Source organism: Molothrus aeneus, chromosome 15 (assembly GCF_037042795.1).
Source record: "Molothrus aeneus isolate 106 chromosome 15, BPBGC_Maene_1.0, whole genome shotgun sequence".
In the NCBI taxonomy this organism is placed as follows: domain Eukaryota; kingdom Metazoa; phylum Chordata; class Aves; order Passeriformes; family Icteridae; genus Molothrus; species Molothrus aeneus.
Window position 1 is genome coordinate 16,351,624 of NC_089660.1, and position 22,921 is coordinate 16,374,544.

Consider the following 22,921-nt stretch of genomic DNA (forward strand, 5'->3'; position numbering starts at 1 on the left):
AAATAGAACTTGTTTAGACGCGTGCTTATCTGGAAAGCTCCTTCAAGGCTTTTCAAAATTCTGCGACTCTTTTCTCACTGTGTTCCTTGACTGAAGCAATGTTTGGTCGTTGAGTGAAGCAATGTTTGGTTGGTACCGTGCCTGAGTATGGTGATGCAGCAAGGAAGGTGTTCATTGGCATGCATGTGCTTTTACCAACTCCCTGTCTCTGTGAGGTTTCTCCTGTCGGGAAAGGCTCTTGGCCGTTGTGGGTTGAGCCCGGTCTTTGGGCTGCCCTGGTTAAGGCCGCGTTGCGGTGCCGGCCCCGGGTTTCTCGCTGCCTTCGGGATCGCGGGCCGGGCCGAGCGGCAGCGCGGGCTGCAGGCGGCGGCGGCTGCAGTCCCAGCGCGCACCGCTGGGTGGTGCCCTCGGCCAAGGCGGCGCCGAGCGGCTGCGGCAGCGGAGGCGGCCGAGCCCGGAGCGCCACAGCCCGAGCAAGCTCGGCCCAGCCCAGCCCAGCCCAGCCCAGCCCAGCTCAGCTCAGTTCAGTTCAGCTTAGACCAGCGCAGCCGGGAGGTGGTGGCAGAGGCTGCGGCAGCGAGCGCTGCCCCGTGTCACCCGCTGCCGGCACACCCCGGCTGCCTTACGGGCCGCCGGCCGCAATCTCAGACAGCGAGGGAAGGAGCCCGGCCCGCACTTCGCCGCTCTCCGCCCGGAATCGCCCGGGACACCCGCCGCGACACCCAAACCGACACCGACAACGGCCGCCGCCGCCGCCGCCGCCGCGCCATGGCGCTCGCAAGGCAAGTGCTTTGTGTGTGTGCTTTGCTGGGGCTGCCGCTCGCTCGCGCCGAGCCCATCCGCTACTCCGTAGCCGAGGAGGCGGAAAGCGGCTCCCTGGTGGGCGAGCTGGCGGAGGACGCGGGGCTGACGCCGGCGCAGCTCTCGGCTCGCCGCGCCCGCCTGGTCTCGGAGGACGGCCGGCAGCATTTTCGCTTCGAGCGCGCCTCCGGCCGCCTCGTCGTGGCGGGGAGGCTCGACCGGGAGGAGCTGTGCGCCCAGTCCGACACCTGCATGCTCCCCCTCGAGCTGCTGCTCTCCAACCCCCTGCAGTTCTTTCGGGTCGAGGTGACCTTGGACGATATCAATGACCATTCTCCTGTTTTCCGAGAAGAGCGAGTGAATTTTAGGATCCCTGAAATGACAGTGCCAGTTTCTCGTTTCTCACTGGAGGGAGCACAAGACCTCGATATTGGCAGTAATACAGTCCAGGAGTACAGCATCTCTCCCGAGAACGAGTACTTTAGTGTCTCATATGGAAGTCGGAGTGAGGATGTAAAATATATTGAGCTAGTGTTGAAAAAGCCACTAGATAGAGAGGAAGAGGCAGAGATGATCTTCTTTCTCATTGCTGTAGATGGTGGCTCTCCTCCCAGAAGTGGGTCAACAGAAGTGAAAATTGTCATTCTAGATGTAAATGACAATGCTCCCAAATTCACACAAGAGGTGTACATTGGAAAGGTTTTGGAGAACACACCAGAAGGCTCTGTGGTTCTGACTGTGCTGGCAACTGATCCAGATGTAGGAGTCAATGGAGACATTTCCTATCAACTAAGCCAGGCAGTGGGACAGAGTGAGTCAGCATTCATGATTGATCCCAAAACTGGGGAAATTACACTCACAAAACCTCTGGACTTTGAGGCAGCAGAGCATCATGAACTCCGTGTTACAGCCACAGATGGAGGAGGCCTCTCAGCCATCTGCAAGGTGTTGGTGGAGGTGGTGGATGTGAATGACAATGCCCCAGAGCTGGTGGTCAGTTCCTTCAGCAGTCCCCTGCCCGAGAACACAGTGCCCGGCACAGTGGTTGCCCTGTTTACGGTCAGGGACCGGGACTCTGGTGCCAACGGGAAGATCTCCTGTGCCCTGCAGGATCAGCTCTTCTTCTCCCTGCGGCCGGCCTATAAGAATTACTATGAGCTGGTGACAGTGAGCGCGCTGGACCGCGAGGAGACGCCTCAGTACGTCCTGAGTGTCACGGCAGCAGATGCGGGCTCGCCTCCTCTCAGCACCACGCAGACCTTCACCGTGGACATCTCCGACGTCAACGACAACGCCCCCGTCTTCAACCAGACCTCCTACACCATGTACGTGCGGGAGAACAACGTCCCCACGGTGTTTGTTGGGGCCGTGAGCGCTGCAGATGCTGACGTGGGGCTCAATGCCAAGGTGACCTATTCCCTGGCAGCAGAGCAAGGGCCAGAGCGGCCCTGGTGCTCCTGCATCTCGGTGAACTCTGAGACGGGACACGTGTTTGTGCTGCGGCCCCTGGACTACGAGCACTTGAGGCAGACCGAGGTGACGGTCAGTGCCTCTGACGCGGGCTCTCCTCCCCTCCGAGCCAACGTCACCGTCCGCCTTGTGGTGCTGGACGAGAACGACAACGCCCCGCTCGTGCTCTACCCGGCCCCCGAGAGCAGCCCGGCCTCCAGTGAGCTGGTGCCCGTGTCGGCTGAGGCGGGCTACCTCATCAGCAAAGTGGTGGCCGTCGATGCCGACTCGGGACAGAACTCCTGGCTCTCCTACCACCTGCTGAGGGCCACCGACCCAGGCCTGTTTTCCGTGGGCCTCCAAAGCGGCGAGGTGCGTCTCAGGAGGCCGGTGACAGAGAGAGACAGCGTCAAGCAGAAGCTCCTTGTGCTGGTCAGAGACAACGGCAAGCCCCCGCTGTCAGCCACGGCAGCTCTCAGCGCTCTCCTGCTCAAGGACTTCTCCGACGTGCGCCTCCCGCACAGCGGCCCGGCCACCGAGGATCAGGCCGCCTCCCTCACCACCTATTTAATCATTGCCTTGGTCTTTGTCTCCCTCCTCTTCCTCATCTCCACCGCAGCGCTGGTGGCTCGCAGGCTGTGCAGGAGGAAGGAGCTGAAGGCTGGCCAGGTGCTCTATGCTGCCGACACCTTGCAGAGCGGCCTGGCCCATGCAGCCGCTGCTGCAGGGACCCTGCCCCGCCCCTATTGCTACGAGATCAGCCTCACCACGGGCTCGGGCAACAGCGAGTTCAGATTCCTCAAGCCCATCTTGCCCAGCCTGCCCCCACAGCACTGCGCCGTGGGCCAGGGCCCCCATGAGGAACAGGATTTCCCCGCTGGCCCTGTCAGCAGCGAGGACATGGCCCCAGACAGTGCTGGCACTCTCTCTGCAGGACAGTTCAATGCTCTTTCCTTTGACTAGATGGAGTCTGCACAGACTGAGGCTTCATGGCTCTTGGGAGGAAGATATCCAGGCTGCAGCATGTGGCAATGGATCCGCTATAGAAATTTGTATTTTGTATTGGTTTTACCTGCTTCCTGCAAATTCTCTTTGAAATCAATGTCTGCCACCCCAAAAAGCAATGGAGGAAATAAAAGAACCCGAGGTGCTCTCACTTAGTGTGTAATAGGTTTCACCTTTTCTGAGAGGCTTTATGTATGTGTTTAGCCCTCAATCTATGATTTGCTTTCCCCTGCTGTCTGACTAGACAGAGGATCTTTTTATTCTGATCTTCAAGACAATACAACTGTTAGCCAAACTAATCATATCCTCACTGAAATGCAAAAAGGATTTTCTCAACTCTGGAAAGCAAGGAAGCTTTGACTGCTGAGTCACAATGCCACGTGAAAACTAGGCCCTTTTTTCCCTGCATTCTGGATGCCTCTTTCTGAGACTTGAGCTCTGTGTGCGGACATTGAATATCTGCAGAGGCTTCATACTTACTGCCTGGTGAAGTAGGCGGTTTCTCCCACCCAGCCATTACAACAGGCAATGCCAGCTCAGCAGGGAAGGAGGTGCTTTGGACCCTTTCACAACAGCACTCTCATCATCCTTATCTAGCCAGAGTAGAGCTGTAAAATGCACAACGAAATTTTCCTTTGGCTTACCAGAAGGGCTTGGGTGTTCTGTCACCTCAGAATTGGCTTCGAAACACAGGAGCACAAACACTGCAAACTTCTGCAGGTAGACTGCAGCTGTACAGAGCTGTAGAAACATGTTCATTGTCATTGAATGCATTGAAGGAAACATCTATCTATATATAGTAAAACACAATTTTTGTAAGATAGATTCAAGAAGTGATTAAAAAAAAAGATATTGAGGTTAGTCTTTTTATTGTTGTTCCTGAATCCCAAGGCTTCTTCATGGCACTAGAAAGCTGTTCCCACATGATTTTCTGTGTTTGAGTCAGAACATTTGCATTCCCATGCGCACACTTTCTCCTCTGAAATGGAATGAGCACTGTACTGAGCCTGCTGATCTAGAGAAGGACTGCCACCCCATCTAGCGGAACTGCTTGTTTGAATGATGTCTGTGATGCATGAAATAATGGGAAAGCCTCCCTCACGCTGTGATGTGCTGACATTATACAGCTTAACCTTGTAAATCGGAATAACTCTGGGATGAGAAACTGAAAAATGTGTTAGACTGAAATAAAGTGAACCCCCTTTTGTGGAGACAGAAGTCTTTGTAGACACGTTATTTCTGGTAAAGCCTTTTCAAGACTTTTCGGAATTGTGCAACTTACCTTCTCACTGTGTCCCCTTGTCATCAGGAATGTTGGGTGGGTAGAGCTCCTGAGCATGGAGATGCAGCCGGGAGTGTTCATTGGGAGGCCGATGCTGTGAGCCTCGCCCTCTCACTGTGCTGTTTCCCCTGCTGAGGGATGAGGCTCTGTGCTTCTGGGTTGAGCCTGGTCTTTGGGCTGCCCGGGTTAAGGCCGCGTTGCGGTGCCGGCCCCGGGTTTCTCGCTGCCTTCGGGATCGCGGGCCGGGCCGAGCGGCAGCGCGGGCTGCGGGCGGCGGCGGCTGCAGTCCCAGCGCGCACCGCTGGGTGGTGCCCTCGGCCAAGGCGGCGCCGAGCGGCTGCGGCAGCGGAGGCGGCCGAGCCCGGAGCGCCACAGCCCGAGCAAGCTCGGCCCAGCCCAGCCCAGCCCAGCCCCGTTCAGCTCAGCTCAGTTCAGCTTAGACCAGCCCAGCGCAGCCGGGAGGAGGTGGCAGCGGCTGCGGCAGCGAGCGCTGCCCCGTGTCACCCGCTGCCGGCACACCCCGGCTGCCTTACGGGCCGCCGGCCGCAATCTCAGACAGCGAGGGAAGGCGCCCGGCCCGCACTTCGCCGCTCTCCGCCCGGAATCGCCCGGGACACCCGCCGCGACACCCACACCGACACCGATACCGGCCGCCGCCGCCGCCGCCGCCGCGCCATGGCGCTCGCAAGGCAAGTGCTTTGTGTGTGTGCTTTGCTGGGGCTGCCGCTCGCTCGCGCCGAGCCCATCCGCTACTCCGTAGCCGAGGAGGCGGAAAGCGGCTCCCTGGTGGGCGAGCTGGCGGAGGACGCGGGGCTGACGCCGGCGCAGCTCTCGGCTCGCCGCGCCCGCCTGGTCTCGGAGGACGGCCGGCAGCATTTTCGCTTCGAGCGCGCCTCCGGCCGCCTCGTCGTGGCGGGGAGGCTCGACCGGGAGGAACTCTGCGCCCAGTCCGACACCTGCATGCTCCCCTTCGAGCTGCTGCTCTCCAACCCCCTGCAGTTCTTTCGGGTGGAGGTAGATCTGGAGGATATCAATGACCATTCACCTGTTTTCCACGAAGATCGAGTCAGTTTTAAGATCCTGGAAACGAGCGAGCCAGGTTCTCATTTCCCTATTGAGGCTGCTCAGGACCTCGATATTGGAAGCAACACAGTGCAGGAGTACAAAATCTCTCCCGAGAACAAATATTTTAGAGTGTCTTATGGAAGTCAGATCACAGGCAAGAAGTATCTTGAACTTGTTTTGGAAAAGCCACTAGACAGAGAGGAGCAGGCCGAGATGAGTTTCAGCCTTATTGCCATGGATGGTGGCACTCCTCCCAAGACTGGGTCCACCCAAGTGAAAATTTTCATTCTAGATGTAAATGACAATGCTCCCATGTTCACACAGGAGGAGTACATAGGGCAGATTTTAGAGAACACACCAGAGGGCTCTGTGGTTCTGACTGTTTTGGCGAATGATAAGGATGCAGGAGTTAATGGGGATGTTTCCTATCAACTCAGCAAAGCAGTGGGAGAGAGTGATTCAGCATTCGTGATTGATCCCATAACTGGTGAAATTAAAATCACAAAACCTCTGGACTTTGAAGCAGCACAAATGCATGAGCTGATTGTGAAGGCCACAGATGGTGGAGGGTTGTCAGCCATCTGCAAAGTGTTGGTGGAGGTGGTGGATGTGAATGACAATGCCCCAGAGCTGGTGGTCAGTTCCTTCAGCAGTCCTCTGCCCGAGAACACAGTGCCCGGCACGGTGGTTGCCCTGTTTACGGTCAGGGACCGGGACTCTGGTGCCAACGGGAAGATCTCCTGTGCCCTGCAGGATCAGCTCTTCTTCTCCCTGCGGCCGGCCTATAAGAATTACTATGAGCTGGTGACAGTGAGCGCGCTGGACCGCGAGGAGACGCCTCAGTACGTCCTGAGGGTCACGGCAGCAGATGCGGGCTCGCCTCCTCTCAGCACCACGCAGACCTTCACCGTGGACATCTCCGACGTCAACGACAACGCCCCCGTCTTCAACCAGACCTCCTACACCATGTACGTGCGGGAGAACAACGTCCCCACGGTGTTTGTTGGGGCCGTGAGCGCTGCAGATGCTGACGTGGGGCTCAATGCCAAGGTGACCTATTCCCTGGCAGCAGAGCAAGGGCCAGAGCGGCCCTGGTGCTCCTGCATCTCGGTGAACTCTGAGACGGGACACGTGTTTGTGCTGCGGCCCCTGGACTACGAGCACTTGAGGCAGACCGAGGTGACGGTCAGTGCCTCTGACGCGGGCTCTCCTCCCCTCCGAGCCAACGTCACCGTCCGCCTTGTGGTGCTGGACGAGAACGACAACGCCCCGCTCGTGCTCTACCCGGCCCCCGAGAGCAGCCCGGCCTCCAGTGAGCTGGTGCCCGTGTCGGCTGAGGCGGGCTACCTCATCAGCAAAGTGGTGGCCGTCGATGCCGACTCGGGACAGAACTCCTGGCTCTCCTACCACCTGCTGAGGGCCACCGACCCAGGCCTGTTTTCCGTGGGCCTCCAAAGCGGCGAGGTGCGTCTCAGGAGGCCGGTGACAGAGAGAGACAGCGTCAAGCAGAAGCTCCTTGTGCTGGTCAGAGACAACGGCAAGCCCCCGCTGTCAGCCACGGCAGCTCTCAGCGCTCTCCTGCTCAAGGACTTCTCCGACGTGCGCCTCCCGCACAGCGGCCCGGCCACCGAGGATCAGGCCGCCTCCCTCACCACCTATTTAATCATTGCCTTGGTCTTTGTCTCCCTCCTCTTCCTCATCTCCACCGCAGCGCTGGTGGCTCGCAGGCTGTGCAGGAGGAAGGAGCTGAAGGCTGGCCAGGTGCTCTATGCTGCCGACACCTTGCAGAGCGGCCTGGCCGATGCAGCCGCTGCTGCAGGGACCCTGTCCCGCCCCTATTGCTACGAGATCAGCCTCACCACGGGCTCGGGCAACAGCGAGTTCAGATTCCTCAAGCCCATCCTGCCCAGCCTGCCCCCACAGCACTGCGCCGTGGGCCAGGGCCCCCATGAGGAACAGGATTTCCCCGCAGGCCCTGTCAGCAGCGAGGACATGGCCCCAGACAGTGCTGGCACTCTCTTTGCAGGACAGTTCAATGCTCCTTCCTTTGACTAGCTGGGCTCTGCACAGACTGAGGCTTTGTGGGCCATGGGAGGAGAGGGCCCATGCCGCAGCATGTGGCAATGGTTCCTCCATGGAAATTTGTATTTTAAATTGGTTTAACCAACTTCCCTAAATTCTCTTCAAAATACATGTCTGCCACTTCACAAAGCAATGAAGGAAATCTAAGAAGACAAGGTGCTCTCACTCTTTTTTAAATGTGTTTCACCTTTGCTACTGCCTTTTCTAACAGGCTTTATATATGTGGTTAGAACTCAATCTATGATCTGCTTTCTCTAGCTGGTGCACAAGACAGAGCAACATTTTATTCTGATCTTCAAGACAATATCACTGTTGCTCAAACAAATCATATCCTCACTGAAGTAGAAAAACTCTTTTTCCCAGCTCTGGAAAGCAAGGACGTTGTGAGTACTATTATCACGTGAGCACTAGGCCCTTTCTTCCCTGGATTCTGGATGTCTCTGTCTGAGATGTCAGCTATGTGTGCTTTGCTTTCTTGTAATTATGTTTGGCCATGCAGACGTTGAATATCTGCAGGTGCTTCAGTCGTGTTGCCTGGTGAAGCAGGGAGTCAGTCCCACCCAGACACTGCAGCACAGGCAATGGCCGCCCAGCAGAAAAGTGGGTGATTTGGACCCTGTGAAAACAGCAGTCTCATCTTCATTATCTAGCTTAGAGTAGAGCAGCAAAAGGCACAAATGTCTTCATTTGGTTTATGGGAAGAGCTTGGGTGTTCTGTCACCTCAGGATTGCCTTGGAATTACAGGAGCACAAATAGTGGTAGGGTAGATTGTAACTGAACAGAGCTGTAACATGTAACAGAAAGATGTTTGTTGTCATTGAATACATTAAAGGAAAATTCCACAAATATAAAAAGACAATTATTGGAAGGTAGAGTCAAGAAGAACCTAAGAAAATGTGCTGAGTTTGCTCTGTTCATTGTTGTTCCTGAGTCCCAAGGCTTCTTGATGTGAGCAGAAAGTTGTCCCGACGTGATTTTCTGTGTTTGTCTTAGAGCATTTGCCTTCCCATGTCTGCCTTTTCTCCTTCTAAGCACTGAAATGTACTGAGCACTGTACTGAGCCTGTTCCTCTAGAGAAGGGCTGCCAGCCCATCTAGAATAATTGCTGGTTTCAATGAAGTCTGTGATGCATGAAATAATCAGAAAGACTCCCTCACACTGTATTCTGACAAAGTTATAGAGATTAGGGTTGTAAACTGGTATACCACTGAGTTGAACAAATAAAAAAAAAATTGTAGGACTTAAATAAACAGGACGTCCTAACTCCTTTTATGAAAATAGAAATTGTTTAGACGGGCTTACCTGAAAAGATCCTTCAAGGCTTTTCAAAATTCTGCGACTCTTTTCTCACTATTTTCCTTGACTGAAGCAATATTTGGTCCTTGACAGAAGCAATGTTTGGTTGGAACAGTGCCTGAGTGTGGAGATGCAGCAAGGAAGGTGTTCATTGGCATGCATGTGCTTTTACCAACTCCCTGTCTCTGTGAGGTTTCTCCTGTCGGGCAAGGCTCTTGGCCGTTGTGGGTTGAGCCTGGTCTTTGGGCTGCCCTGGTTAAGGCCGCGTTTCGGTGCCGGCCCCGGGTTTCTCGCTGCCTTCGGGATCGCGGGCCGGGCCGAGCGGCAGCGCGGGCTGCGGGCGGCGGCGGCTGCAGTCCCAGCGCGCACCGCTGGGTGGTGCCCTCGGCCAAGGCGGCGCCGAGCGGCTGCGGCAGCGGAGGCGGCCGAGCCCGGAGCGCCACAGCCCGAGCAAGCTCGGCCCAGCCCAGCCCAGCCCAGCCCAGCCCAGCTCAGCTCAGCTCAGCTCAGTTCAGCTTAGACCAGCGCAGCCGGGAGGAGGTGGCAGAGGCTGCAGCAGCGAGCGCTGCCCCGTGTCACCCGCTGCCGGCACACCCCGGCTGCCTTACGGGCCGCCGGCCGCAATCTCAGACAGCGAGGGAAGGCGCCCGCCCCGCACTTCGCCGCTCTCCGCCCGGAATCGCCCGGGACACCCGCCGCGACACCGACACTGACACCGGCCGCCGCCGCCGCCGCCGCGCCATGGCGCTCGCAAGGCAAGTGCTTTGTGTGTGTGCTTTGCTGGGGCTGCCGCTCGCTCGCGCCGAGCCCATCCGCTACTCCGTAGCCGAGGAGGCGGAAAGCGGCTCCCTGGTGGGCGAGCTGGCGGAGGACGCGGGGCTGACGCCGGCGCAGCTCTCGGCTCGCCGCGCCCGCCTGGTCTCGGAGGACGGCCGGCAGCATTTTCGCTTCGAGCGCGCCTCCGGCCGCCTCGTCGTGGCGGGGAGGCTCGACCGGGAGGAGCTGTGCGCCCAGTCCGACACCTGCATGCTCCCCTTCGAGCTGCTGCTCTCCAACCCCCTGCAGTTCTTTCGGGTCGAGGTAGCCTTGGAGGATATCAATGACCACTCGCCAATTTTCCCGGAGGAACGAGTCACTTTTGACATCCCGGAAACGAGCGAGCCAGGCTCTCGTTTCCCACTGGAGGTGGCTCGAGACCGCGACATTGGCAGCAACACAGTCCAGGAGTACAGCATTGCTCCAGAGAATGACTTTTTTAAACTCTCCTATGGAGGTCGGATTACAGGCAAGAAATACCTGGAACTGATCTTGGAAAAGCCACTTGACAGAGAGGAGCAGGCAGAGATGGGCTTCAGTGTCATTGCAGTAGATGGAGGCTCTCCTCCAAGGAGTGGCACCACCCAAGTGAAAATTGTCATTCTAGATGTAAATGACAATGCTCCCATCTTCACAAAGGAGGAGTACACTGGACAGATTCTAGAGAACATGCCAGAAGGATCTGTGGTTCTGACTGTGCTGGCAACTGATCCAGATGCAGGACTAAATGGGGATATTTCCTATCAATTCAGCCAGGCAGTGGGACAGAGTGATTCAGCATTTGTGATTGATCCTAAAACTGGTGAAATTAAACTAACAAAACCTCTGGACTGTGAAGCAGCACAAATGCATGAGCTGATTGTGAAGGCCAGAGATGGTGGAGGCCTCTCAGCCATCTGCAAAGTGTTGGTGGAGGTGGTGGATGTGAATGACAATGCCCCAGAGCTGGTGGTCAGTTCCTTCAGCAGTCCCCTCCCCGAGAACACAGTGCCCGGCACGGTGGTTGCCCTGTTTACGGTCAGGGACCGGGACTCTGGTGCCAACGGGAAGATCTCCTGTGCCCTGCAGGATCAGCTCTTCTTCTCCCTGCGGCCGGCCTATAAGAATTACTATGAGCTGGTGACAGTGAGCGCGCTGGACCGCGAGGAGACGCCTCAGTACGTCCTGAGGGTCACGGCAGCAGATGCGGGCTCGCCTCCTCTCAGCACCACGCAGACCTTCACCGTGGACATCTCCGACGTCAACGACAACGCCCCCATCTTCAACCAGACCTCCTACACCATGTACGTGCGGGAGAACAACGTCCCCACGGTGTTTGTTGGGGCCGTGAGCGCTGCAGATGCTGACGTGGGGCTCAATGCCAAGGTGACCTATTCCCTGGCAGCAGAGCAAGGGCCAGAGCGGCCCTGGTGCTCCTGCATCTCGGTGAACTCTGAGACGGGACACGTGTTTGTGCTGCGGCCCCTGGACTACGAGCACTTGAGGCAGACCGAGGTGACGGTCAGTGCCTCTGACGCGGGCTCTCCTCCCCTCCGAGCCAACGTCACCGTCCGCCTTGTGGTGCTGGACGAGAACGACAACGCCCCGCTCGTGCTCTACCCGGCCCCCGAGAGCAGCCCGGCCTCCAGTGAGCTGGTGCCCGTGTCGGCTGAGGCGGGCTACCTCATCAGCAAAGTGGTGGCCGTCGATGCCGACTCGGGACAGAACTCCTGGCTCTCCTACCACCTGCTGAGGGCCACCGACCCAGGCCTGTTTTCCGTGGGCCTCCAAAGCGGCGAGGTGCGTCTCAGGAGGCCGGTGACAGAGAGAGACAGCGTCAAGCAGAAGCTCCTTGTGCTGGTCAGAGACAACGGCAAGCCCCCGCTGTCAGCCACGGCAGCTCTCAGCGCTCTCCTGCTCAAGGACTTCTCCGACGTGCGCCTCCCGCACAGCGGCCCGGCCACCGAGGATCAGGCCGCCTCCCTCACCACCTATTTAATCATTGCCTTGGTCTTTGTCTCCCTCCTCTTCCTCATCTCCACCGCAGCGCTGGTGGCTCGCAGGCTGTGCAGGAGGAAGGAGCTGAAGGCTGGCCAGGTGCTCTATGCTGCAGACACCTTGCAGAGCGGCCTGGCCCATGCAGCCGCTGCTGCAGGGACCCTGCCCCGCCCCTATTGCTACGAGATCAGCCTCACCACGGGCTCGGGCAACAGCGAGTTCAGATTCCTCAAGCCCATCCTGCCCAGCCTGCCCCCACAGCACTGCGCCGTGGGCCAGGGCCCCCATGAGGAACAGGATTTCCCCGCTGGCCCTGCCAGCAGCGAGGACATGGCCCCAGACAGTGCTGGCACTCTCTCTGCAGGACAGTTCAATGCTCTTTCCTTTGACTAGCTGGGCTCTGCACAGGCTGACGCTTCATGTATCTTGCAAGGAGGGGATCCAGGCTGCAGCATGTGTCAATTGTTTCTCAAGCTTTCATCTGTGTTTGCAGGTGGATCAACCAACTTTCTGAAAGTTCTATTCAGAATAAATGCAATCTGCCACTCCAAATACATCGATGGAAGTACAAGAGGTCAAGGTTCACTCACTTTTTTTAGTCATTTGTTTCAGCTCTTTAACTGCTATTTCTAACAGGCTTCATGGATGCAGGTAGCACTCACAGCTCTGTTGTTCTCTCTCTTGCTGTCTGACAAGTCAGAGGACCTTTTTATTCTGACCCTTACACAATGTCACTGTGGGCCAAACAAGTCATATCCTCACTGAAATGCAAAAAGGTTTTCTTGTACTTCAGGAAAGCAAGGAACTTGCTAGTACTGAGTCACAATGTCATGTGAACCCTAGGCTCTTTCTTCCCTGGACTATGGATGTCTCTGTCTGAGATGTGGGCTATCTGTGCGTTACTTTTTCTCACTACGACAGACAAGACAAGCTTCCTTGTTCATTCAGACACTGAATATCAGCAGATGCTTCAGTAGTGCTGCCTGGTGAAGGCAGTTGCTTCCACCCTGCCATTGCAACACAGGCAGTGCCAGCTGAGCAGGGAACAAGGTGATTTGGACCACTTTGATACAGCAGTCCCATCTTCCTTATCTAGCTCACACTAGAGCAGCAAAATGCTGAACAAAATGTTCCTTTGGCTTACAAGAAGGGCTTGGATGTTCTGTCACCGCAGGATACCCTTGGAAATACAGGAGCACAGTGTTAGAGTAGACTGTAACTGAACAGAGCTGTAGGAACATGTTCATTGTCTTTGGCTGCATTGAAGGAAAACTCCACAAATACCACAAGGGAATTATTGGAACGTAGAGTCAAGAAGAACTCTTAAAAAAGATGTTGAGTTTGGTCTTTTCATTGCTGTTCCTGAATCCCAAGGTTTCTGGAAGGGAATGGAAAACTGTCCCCACCTGATTATGTTTGTTTGTATCAGTGCATTTCCATTCTCATGTTTGCCATTTCTCCTCTGAAATGTACTGAGCACTGTAGTGACCCTGTTCCTCTAGAGAAAGACTGCCACCCCATCTAGAATATCTGGTTGTTTGATATGATGACTGTGATGCATGAAATACTCAGAAAGACCCCCTGAAGCTGTGATGTGCTGAAGTTATACAGTTAAATATTATAAATTGGTATAATTGTGGGATTAAAAAGTGAAAAAATGTGTGATACTAAAATAAAGAGCACACCCTGACTGCTTAAGTGGAGACAGAAGTCTTTAGAGACACGTTATTTCTGGTAAAGTCCATTCAAGACTGTTCGGAACTGTGCAACTTACCTTCTCACTGTGTCCCCTTGTCAGCAGGAATGTTGGGTGGGTAGAGCTCCTGAGCATGGAGATGCAGCCGAGAGTGTTCATTGGGAGGCCGATGCTGTCAGCCTCGCCCTCTCACTGTGCCCTCCCACTAATTCCCCTGCTGAGGGATGAGGCTCTGTGCTTCTGGGTTGAGCCTGGTCTTTGGGCTGCCCTGGTTAAGGCCGCGTTGCGGTGCCGGCCCCGGGTTTCTCGCTGCCTTCGGGATCGCGGGCCGGGCCGAGCGGCAGCGCGGGCTGCGGGCGGCGGCGGCTGCAGTCCCAGCGCGCACCGCTGGGTGGTGCCCTCGGCCAAGGCGGCGCCAAGCGGCTGCGGCAGCGGAGGCGGCCGAGCCCGGAGCGCCACAGCCCGAGCAAGCTCGGCCCAGCCCAGCCCAGCCCAGCCCAGCCCCGTTCAGCTCAGTTCAGTTCAGCTTAGACCAGCGCAGCCGGGAGGAGGTGGCAGCGGCTGCGGCAGCGAGCGCTGCCCCGTGTCCCCCGCTGCCGGCACACCCCGGCTGCGTTACGGGCCGCCGGCCGCAATCTCAGACAGCGAGGGAAGGCGCCCGGCCCGCACTTCGCCGCTCTCCGCCCGGAATCGCCCGGGACACCCGCCGCGACACCGACACTGACACCGGCCGCCGCCGCCGCCGCCGCCGCGCCATGGCGCTCGCAAGGCAAGTGCTTTGTGTGTGTGCTTTGCTGGGGCTGCCGCTCGCTCGCGCCGAGCCCATCCGCTACTCCGTAGCCGAGGAGGCGGAAAGCGGCTCCCTGGTGGGCGAGCTGGCGGAGGACGCGGGGCTGACGCCGGCGCAGCTCTCGGCTCGCCGCGCCCGCCTGGTCTCCGAGGACGGCCGGCAGCATTTTCGCTTCGAGCGCGCCTCCGGCCGCCTCGTCGTGGCGGGGAGGCTCGACCGGGAGGAGCTGTGCGCCCAGTCCGACACCTGCATGCTCCCCCTCGAGCTGCTGCTCTCCAACCCCCTGCAGTTCTTTCGGGTCGAGGTGACCTTGGATGATATCAATGACCATTCTCCTGTTTTCCGAGACGAGAGAGTAAGTTTTAGGATCTCTGAAATTACAGAGCCGGGTTCTCGTTTCCCGCTGGAAGGTGCTCAAGACCTCGACATTGGCAGCAATAGCATCCAGGAGTACAGCATCTCTCCCGCGAACGAGTACTTTAGTGTCTCATATGGAAGTCGAAGTGAAGATGACAAATATATTGAACTGGTCTTGAAAAAGCCACTAGATAGAGAGGAAGAGGCAGAGATGAACTTCTTTCTCATTGCTGTAGATGGGGGCTCTCCTCCCAGAAGTGGGTCAACAGAAGTGAAAATCGTCATTCTAGATGTAAATGACAATGCGCCTATATTCACCCAGGAGGTGTACATTGGAAAGGTTTTGGAGAACATGCCAGAAGGCTCTGTGGTGTTGACTGTGCTGGCAACTGATCCAGATGCAGGAGTCAATGGGGACATCTCCTATCAACTCATCCAAGCAGTGGGACAGAGTGAGTCTACATTTGTGATTGATCCCATAACTGGGGAAATTAAACTCCGAAAAACACTGGACTTCGAGGCAGAAGAGCATCATGAACTCCGTGTGACAGCCACAGATGGAGGGGGCCTCTCAGCCATCTGCAAAGTGTTGGTGGAGGTGGTGGATGTGAATGACAATGCCCCAGAGCTGGTGGTCAGTTCCTTCAGCAGTCCCCTCCCCGAGAACACAGTGCCCGGCACGGTGGTTGCCCTGTTTACGGTCAGGGACCGGGACTCTGGTGCCAACGGGAAGATCTCCTGTGCCCTGCAGGATCAGCTCTTCTTCTCCCTGCGGCCGGCCTATAAGAATTACTATGAGCTGGTGACAGTGAGCGCGCTGGACCGCGAGGAGACGCCTCAGTACGTCCTGAGGGTCGTGGCAGCAGATGCGGGCTCGCCTCCTCTCAGCACCACGCAGACCTTCACCGTGGACATCTCCGACGTCAACGACAACGCCCCCGTCTTCAACCAGACCTCCTACACCATGTATGTGCGGGAGAACAACGTCCCCACGGTGTTTGTTGGGGCCGTGAGCGCTGCAGATGCTGACGTGGGGCTCAATGCCAAGGTGACCTATTCCCTGGCAGCAGAGCAAGGGCCAGAGCAGCCCTGGTGCTCCTGCATCTCGGTGAACTCTGAGACGGGACACGTGTTTGTGCTGCGGCCCCTGGACTACGAGCACTTGAGGCAGACCGAGGTGACGGTCAGTGCCTCTGACGCGGGCTCTCCTCCCCTCCGAGCCAACGTCACCGTCCGCCTTGTGGTGCTGGACGAGAACGACAACGCCCCGCTCGTGCTCTACCCGGCCCCCGAGAGCAGTCCGGCCTCCAGTGAGCTGGTGCCCGTGTCGGCTGAGGCGGGCTACCTCATCAGCAAAGTGGTGGCCGTCGATGCTGACTCGGGACAGAACTCCTGGCTCTCCTACCACCTGCTGAGGGCCACCGACCCAGGCCTGTTTTCCGTGGGCCTCCAAAGCGGCGAGGTGCGTCTCAGGAGGCCGGTGACAGAGAGAGACAGCGTCAAGCAGAAGCTCCTTGTGCTGGTCAGAGACAACGGCAAGCCCCCGCTGTCAGCCACGGCAGCTCTCAGCGCTCTCCTGCTCAAGGACTTCTCCGACGTGCGCCTCCCGCACAGCGGCCCGGCCGCCGAGGATCAGGCCGCCTCCCTCACCACCTATTTAATCATTGCCTTGGTCTTTGTCTCCCTCCTCTTCCTCATCTCCACTGCAGCGCTGGTGGCTCGCAGGCTGTGCAGGAGGAAGGAGCTGAAGGCTGGCCAGGTGCTCTATGCTGCCGACACCTTGCAGAGCGGCCTGGCCCATGCAGCCGCTGCTGCAGGGACCCTGCCCCGCCCCTATTGCTACGAGATCAGCCTCACCACGGGCTCGGGCAACAGCGAGTTCAGATTCCTCAAGCCCATCCTGCCCAGCCTGCCCCCACAGCACTGTGCCGTGGGCCAGGGCCCCCATGAGGAACAGGATTTCCCCGCTGGCCCTGTCAGCAGCGAGGACATGGCCCCAGACAGTGCTGGCACTCTCTCTGCAGGACAGTTCAATGCTCTTTCCTTTGACTAGATGGAGTCTGCACAGACTGAGGCTTCATGGCTCTTGGGAGGAAGATATCCAGGCTGCAGCATGTGCCAATGGATCCGCTATAGAAATTTGTATTTTGTATTGGTTTTACCTGCTTCCTGCAAATTCTCTTTGAAATCATGTCTGCCACCCCAGAAAGCAATGGAGGAAATTAAAGAACCCAAGGTGCTCTCACTTAGTGTGTCATAGGTTTCACCTTTTCTGAGAGGCTTTATGTATGTGTTTAGCCCTCAATCTATGATTTGCTTTCCCCTGCTGTCTGACTAGACAGAGGATCTTTTTATTCTGATCTTCAAGACAATACAACTGTTAGCCAAACTAATCATATCCTCACTGAAATGCAAAAAAGATTTTCTCGGCTCTGGAAAACGAGGAAGCTTTTACTACTAAATCACAATGCAACGTGAGAACTAGGCCCTTTTTTCCCTGCATTCTGGATGCCTCTTTCTGAGACTTGAGCTCTGTGTGCGGACATTGAATATCTGCAGTGGCTTCATAGTTACTGCCTGGTGAAGTAGGCGGTTTCTCCCACCCAGCCATTACAACAGGCAATGCCAGCTCAGCAGGGAAGGAGGTGCTTTGGACCCTTTCACAACAGCACTCTCATCATCCTTATCTAGCCAGAGCAGAGCTGCAAAATGCACAATGAAATTTTCCTCTGGCTTACCAGAAGGGCTTGGGTGTTCTGTCACCTCAGAATTGGCTTGGAAACACAGGAGCACAAACACTGCAAACTTCTGCAGGTAGACTGCAGCTGTACAGAGCTGTAGAAACATGTTCATTGTCATTGAATGCATTGAAGGAAAGATCTATATACAGTAAAACACAATTTTTGTAAGATAGATTCAAGAAGTGATTAAAAAAAAAGATATTGAGTTTAGTCTTTTAATTGTTGTTCCTGAAACCCAAGGCTTCTTCATGGCACTAGAAAGCTGTTCCCACATGATTTTCTGTATTTGCATCAGAGCATTTGCATTCCCATGCGCACACTTTCTCCTGTGAAATGTAATGAGCACTGTACTGAGCCTGCTGATCTAGAGAAGGACTGCCACCCCATCTAGAGGAACTGCTTGTTTGAATGATGTCTGTGATGCATGAAATAATGGGAAAGCCTCCCTCACGCTGTGATGTGCTGACATTATACAGTTTAACATTGTAAATCGGTATAACTCTGGGATGAGAAACTGAAAAATGTGTTAGACTGAAATAAAGTGAACCCCCTTTTGTGGAGACAGAAGTCTTTAGAGACACGTTATTTCTGGTAAAGCCCTTTCAAGACTTTTTTGAATTGTGCAACTTACCTTCTCACTGTGTCCCCTTGTCAGCAGGAATGTTGGGTGGGTAGAGCTCCTGAGCATGGAGATGCAGCCGAGAGTGTTCATTGGGAGGCCGATGCTGTCAGCCTCGCCCTCTCACTGTGCTGTTTCTCCTGCTGAGGGATGAGGCTCTGTGCTTCTGGGTTGAGCCTGGTCTTTGGGCTGCCCTGGTTAAGGCCGCGTTGCGGTGCCGGCCCCGGGTTTCTCGCTGCCTTCGGGATCGCGGGCCGGGCCGAGCGGCAGCGCGGGCTGCGGGCGGCGGCGGCTGCAGTCCCAGCGCGCACCGCTGGGTGGTGCCCTCGGCCAAGGCGGCGCCGAGCGGCTGCGGCAGCGGAGGCGGCCGAGCCCGGAGCGCCACAGCCCGAGCAAGCTCAGCCCAGCCCAGCCCAGCCCAGCTCAGCTCAGCTCAGTTCAGCTCAGTTTAGACCAGCCCAGCGCAGCCGGGAGGAGGTGGCAGCGGCTGCGGCAGCGAGCGCTGCCCCGTGTCACCCGCTGCCGGCACACCCCGGCTGCCTTACGGGCCGCCGGCCGCAATCTCAGACAGCGAGGGAAGGCGCCCGCCCCGCACTTCGCCGCTCTCCGCCCGGAATCGCCCGGGACACCCGCCGCGACACCCACACCGACACCGACACCGGCCGCCGCCGCCGCCGCCGCCGCCGCCGCGCCATGGCGCTCGCAAGGCAAGTGCTTTGTGTGTGTGCTTTGCTGGGGCTGCCGCTCGCTCGCGCCGAGCCCATCCGCTACTCCGTAGCCGAGGAGGCGGAAAGCGGCTCCCTGGTGGGCGAGCTGGCGGAGGACGCGGGGCTGACGCCGGCGCAGCTCTCGGCTCGCCGCGCCCGCCTGGTCTCGGAGGACGGCCGGCAGCATTTTCGCTTCGAGCGCGCCTCCGGCCGCCTCGTCGTGGCGGGGAGGCTCGACCGGGAGGAGCTGTGCGCCCAGTCCGACACCTGCATGCTCCCCCTCGAGCTGCTGCTCTCCAACCCCCTGCAGTTCTTTCGGGTCGAGGTCACTCTCCAGGATATCAATGACCATTCGCCTGTCTTCCCCGAGGAACGAGTTACTTTTGATATCCTGGAAACAAGCGAGCCAGGTTCACTTTTCCCGCTGGAGGTGGCTCGGGACCTCGATATTGGAAGCAACACAGTGCAGGCATACAACATCTCTCCCAGGAACGAGTACTTTAGTGTCTCATATGGAAGTCGGGCTAATGGTGACAAATATCTTGAACTTGTTTTGGAAAAGCCCCTAGACAGAGAGGAGCAGGCAGAGATGGATTTCCTTGTTATTGCTGTGGATGGGGGCTCTCCTCCCAGAAGTGGGACCGTTGAAATCTCTATTATCATTCTGGATGTAAATGACAATGCTCCCAAATTCACAGAAGAGCGTTACGATGGGAAGGTTCTGGAGAACATGCCAGAAGGCTCTGTGGTTCTGACTGTGCTGGCAACTGATCCAGATGCAGGAGTCAATGGGGACATCTCCTATCAGCTCAGCCAGGCAGTGGGACAGAGTGAGTCAACATTTGTGATTGATCCCATAACTGGGGAAATTAAACTCACAAAACCTCTGGACTTTGAGGCAGCAAAAACTCATGAGATCAGTGTGAGGGCCAGAGATGGAGGGGGCCTCTCAGCGATCTGCAAAGTGTTGGTGGAGGTGGTGGATGTGAATGACAATGCCCCAGAGCTGGTGGTCAGTTCCTTCAGCAGTCCCCTCCCCGAGAACACAGTGCCCGGCACGGTGGTTGCCCTGTTTACGGTCAGGGACCGGGACTCTGGTGCCAACGGGAAGATCTCCTGTGCCCTGCAGGATCAGCTCTTCTTCTCCCTGCGGCCGGCCTATAAGAATTACTATGAGCTGGTGACAGTGAGCGCGCTGGACCGCGAGGAGACGCCTCAGTACGTCCTGAGGGTCACGGCAGCAGATGCGGGCTCGCCTCCTCTCAGCACCACGCAGACCTTCACCGTGGACATCTCCGACGTCAATGACAACGCCCCCGTCTTCAACCAGACCTCCTACACCATGTACGTGCGGGAGAACAACGTCCCCACGGTGTTTGTTGGGGCCGTGAGCGCTGCAGATGCTGACGTGGGGCTCAATGCCAAGGTGACCTATTCCCTGGCAGCAGAGCAAGGGCCAGAGCGGCCCTGGTGCTCCTGCATCTCGGTGAACTCTGAGACGGGACACGTGTTTGTGCTGCGGCCCCTGGACTACGAGCACTTGAGGCAGACCGAGGTGACGGTCAGTGCCTCTGACGCGGGCTCTCCTCCCCTCCGAGCCAACGTCACCGTCCGCCTTGTGGTGCTGGACGAGAACGACAACGCCCCGCTCGTGCTCTACCCGGCCCCCGAGAGCAGCCCGGCCTCCAGTGAGCTGGTGCCCGTGTCGGCTGAGGCGGGCTACCTCATCAGCAAAGTGGTGGCCGTCGATGCCGACTCGGGACAGAACTCCTGGCTCTCCTACCACCTGCTGAGGGCCACCGACCCAGGCCTGTTTTCCGTGGGCCTCCAAAGCGGCGAGGTGCGTCTCAGGAGGCCGGTGACAGAGAGAGACAGCGTCAAGCAGAAGCTCCTTGTGCTGGTCAGAGACAACGGCAAGCCCCCGCTGTCAGCCACGGCAGCTCTCAGCGCTCTCCTGCTCAAGGACTTCTCCGACGTGCGCCTCCCGCACAGCGGCCCGGCCACCGAGGATCAGGCCGCCTCCCTCACCACCTATTTAATCATTGCCTTGGTCTTTGTCTCCCTCCTCTTCCTCATCTCCACCGCAGCGCTGGTGGCTCGCAGGCTGTGCAGGAGGAAGGAGCTGAAGGCTGGCCAGGTGCTCTATGCTGCCGACACCTTGCAGAGCGGCCTGGCCCATGCAGCCGCTGCTGCAGGGACCCTGCCCCGCCCCTATTGCTACGAGATCAGCCTCACCACGGGCTCGGGCAACAGCGAGTTCAGATTCCTCAAGCCCATCCTGCCCAGCCTGCCCCCACAGCACTGCGCCGTTGGCCAGGGCCCCCATGAGGAACAGGATTTCCCCGCAGGCCCTGTCAGCAGCGAGGACATGGCCCCAGACAGTGCTGGCACTCTCTCTGCAGGACAGTTCAACGCTCTTTCCTTTGACTAGATGGAGTCTGCACAGACTGAGGCTTCGTGGGTCTTGGGAGGAAGATGCAGCATGTGCCAATGGATCCGCTATAGAAATTTGTATTTTGTATTGGTTTAACCTGCTTCCTGCAAATTCTCTTTGAAATCAATGTCTGCTACCCCAGAAAGCAATGGAGGAAATAAAAGAACCCAAGGTGCTCTCACTTAGTGTGTAATAGGTTTCACCTTTTCTGAGAGGCTTTATGTATGTGTTTAGCCCTCAGTCTATGATTTACTTTCCCCTGCTGTCTGACTAGACAGAGGATCTTTTTATTCTGATCTTCAAGACAATACAACTGTTAGCCAAACTAATCATATCCTCACTGAAATGCAAAACGGATTTTCTCAGCTCTGGAAAGCAAGGAAGCTTTGACTACTGAGTCACAATGCCACGTGAAAACTAGGCCCTTTTTTCCCTGCATTCTGAATGCCTCTTTCTGAGACTTGAGCTCTGTGTGTGGACATTGAATATCTGCAGAGGCTTCATACTTACTGCCTGGTGAAGCAGGGGGTTTCTCCCACCCAGCCATTACAACAGGCAATGCCAGCTCAGCAGGGAAGGAGGTGATTTGGACCCTTTCACAACAGCACTCTCATCATCCTTATCTAGCCAGAGCAGAGCTGCAAAATGCACAATGAAATTTTCCTCTGGCTTACGAGAAGGGCTTGGGTGTTCTGTCACCTCAGAATTGGCTTCGAAACACAGGAGCACAAACACTGCAAACTTCTGCAGGTAGACTGCTGATGTACAGAGCTGTAGAAACATGTTCATTGTCATTGAATGCATTGAAGGAAACATCTATATATAGTAAAACACAATTTTTGTAAGATAGATTCAAGAAGAGATTAAAAAAAAGATATTGAGGTTAGTCTTTTTATTGTTGTTCCTGAATCCCAAGGCTTCTTCATGGCACTAGAAAGCTGTTCCCACATGATTTTCTGTATTTGCATCAGAGTATTTGCATTCCCATGCGCACACTTTCTCCTCTGAAATGTACTGAGCACTGTACTGAGCCTGCTGATCTAGAGAAGGACTGCCACCCCATCTAGAGGAACTGCTTGTTTGAATGATGTCTGTGATGCATGAAATAATGGGAAAGCCTCCCTCACGCTGTGATGTGCTGACAGTATACAGTTTAACATTGTAAATTGGTAAAATATATCTCTGGGATGAGAAACTGAAAAATGTGTTAGACTGAAATAAAGTGAACCCCCTTTTGTGGAGACAGAAGTCTTTGCAGACACGTTATTTCTGGTAAAGCCCATTCAAGACTTTTGGAATTGTGCAACTTACCTTCTCACTGTGTCCCCTTGTCAGCAGGAATGTTGGGTGGGTAGAGCTCCTGAGCATGGAGATGCAGCCGGGAGTGTTCATTGGGAGGCCGATGCTGTCACCCTCGCCCTATCATTGTGCTGTTTCTCCTGCTGAGGGATGAGGCTCTGTGCTTCTGGGTTGAGCCTGGTCTTTGGGCTGCCCTGGTTAAGGCCGCGTTGCGGTGCCGGCCCCGGGTTTCTCGCTGCCTTCGGGATCGCGGGCCGGGCCGAGCGGCAGCGCGGGCTGCGGGCGGCGGCGGCTGCAGTCCCAGCGCGCACCGCTGGGTGGTGCCCTCGGCCAAGGCGGCGCCGAGCGGCTGCGGCAGCGGAGGCGGCCGAGCCCGGAGCGCCACAGCCCGAGCAAGCCCGGCCCAGCCCAGCCCAGCCCAGCCCAGCCCAGCTCAGCTCAGCTCAGTTCAGTTTAGACCAGCCCAGCGCAGCCGGGAGGAGGTGGCAGCGGCTGCGGCAGCGA

The 22,921-nt window shown here is 56.6% G+C and overlaps 5 protein-coding genes across 5 annotated transcripts; all 5 read left to right on the top strand.

The window, feature by feature from the left end:
* The first annotated feature begins 183 nt into the window (after positions 1 to 183).
* LOC136563216 (protocadherin beta-15-like) lies at positions 184 to 4,473 on the top strand. Its single transcript, XM_066560456.1, has one exon. The coding sequence runs from the start codon at positions 184 to 186 to the stop codon at positions 3,211 to 3,213; it is 3,030 nt and encodes a 1,009-aa protein (XP_066416553.1). The 3' UTR covers positions 3,214 to 4,473.
* A 202-nt stretch (positions 4,474 to 4,675) lies between these two features.
* On the top strand, positions 4,676 to 8,935 carry LOC136563218 (protocadherin beta-4-like). Its single transcript, XM_066560457.1, has one exon. It carries the CDS (start codon positions 4,676 to 4,678, stop codon positions 7,655 to 7,657), a length of 2,982 nt encoding a protein of 993 aa, XP_066416554.1. The 3' UTR covers positions 7,658 to 8,935.
* A 536-nt stretch (positions 8,936 to 9,471) lies between these two features.
* LOC136562936 (protocadherin beta-15-like) lies at positions 9,472 to 13,478 on the top strand. Its single transcript, XM_066560035.1, has one exon. The coding sequence runs from the start codon at positions 9,723 to 9,725 to the stop codon at positions 12,165 to 12,167; it is 2,445 nt and encodes an 814-aa protein (XP_066416132.1). The 5' UTR covers positions 9,472 to 9,722; the 3' UTR covers positions 12,168 to 13,478.
* Positions 13,479 to 14,116: 638 nt separating this feature from the next.
* On the top strand, positions 14,117 to 17,910 carry LOC136562966 (protocadherin beta-4-like). Its single transcript, XM_066560075.1, has one exon. It carries the CDS (start codon positions 14,226 to 14,228, stop codon positions 16,668 to 16,670), a length of 2,445 nt encoding a protein of 814 aa, XP_066416172.1. The 5' UTR covers positions 14,117 to 14,225; the 3' UTR covers positions 16,671 to 17,910.
* A 734-nt stretch (positions 17,911 to 18,644) lies between these two features.
* LOC136562948 (protocadherin beta-15-like) lies at positions 18,645 to 22,366 on the top strand. The gene has a single exon (XM_066560049.1). The coding sequence runs from the start codon at positions 18,671 to 18,673 to the stop codon at positions 21,113 to 21,115; it is 2,445 nt and encodes an 814-aa protein (XP_066416146.1). The 5' UTR covers positions 18,645 to 18,670; the 3' UTR covers positions 21,116 to 22,366.
* The last annotated feature ends 555 nt before the right edge of the window (positions 22,367 to 22,921 follow it).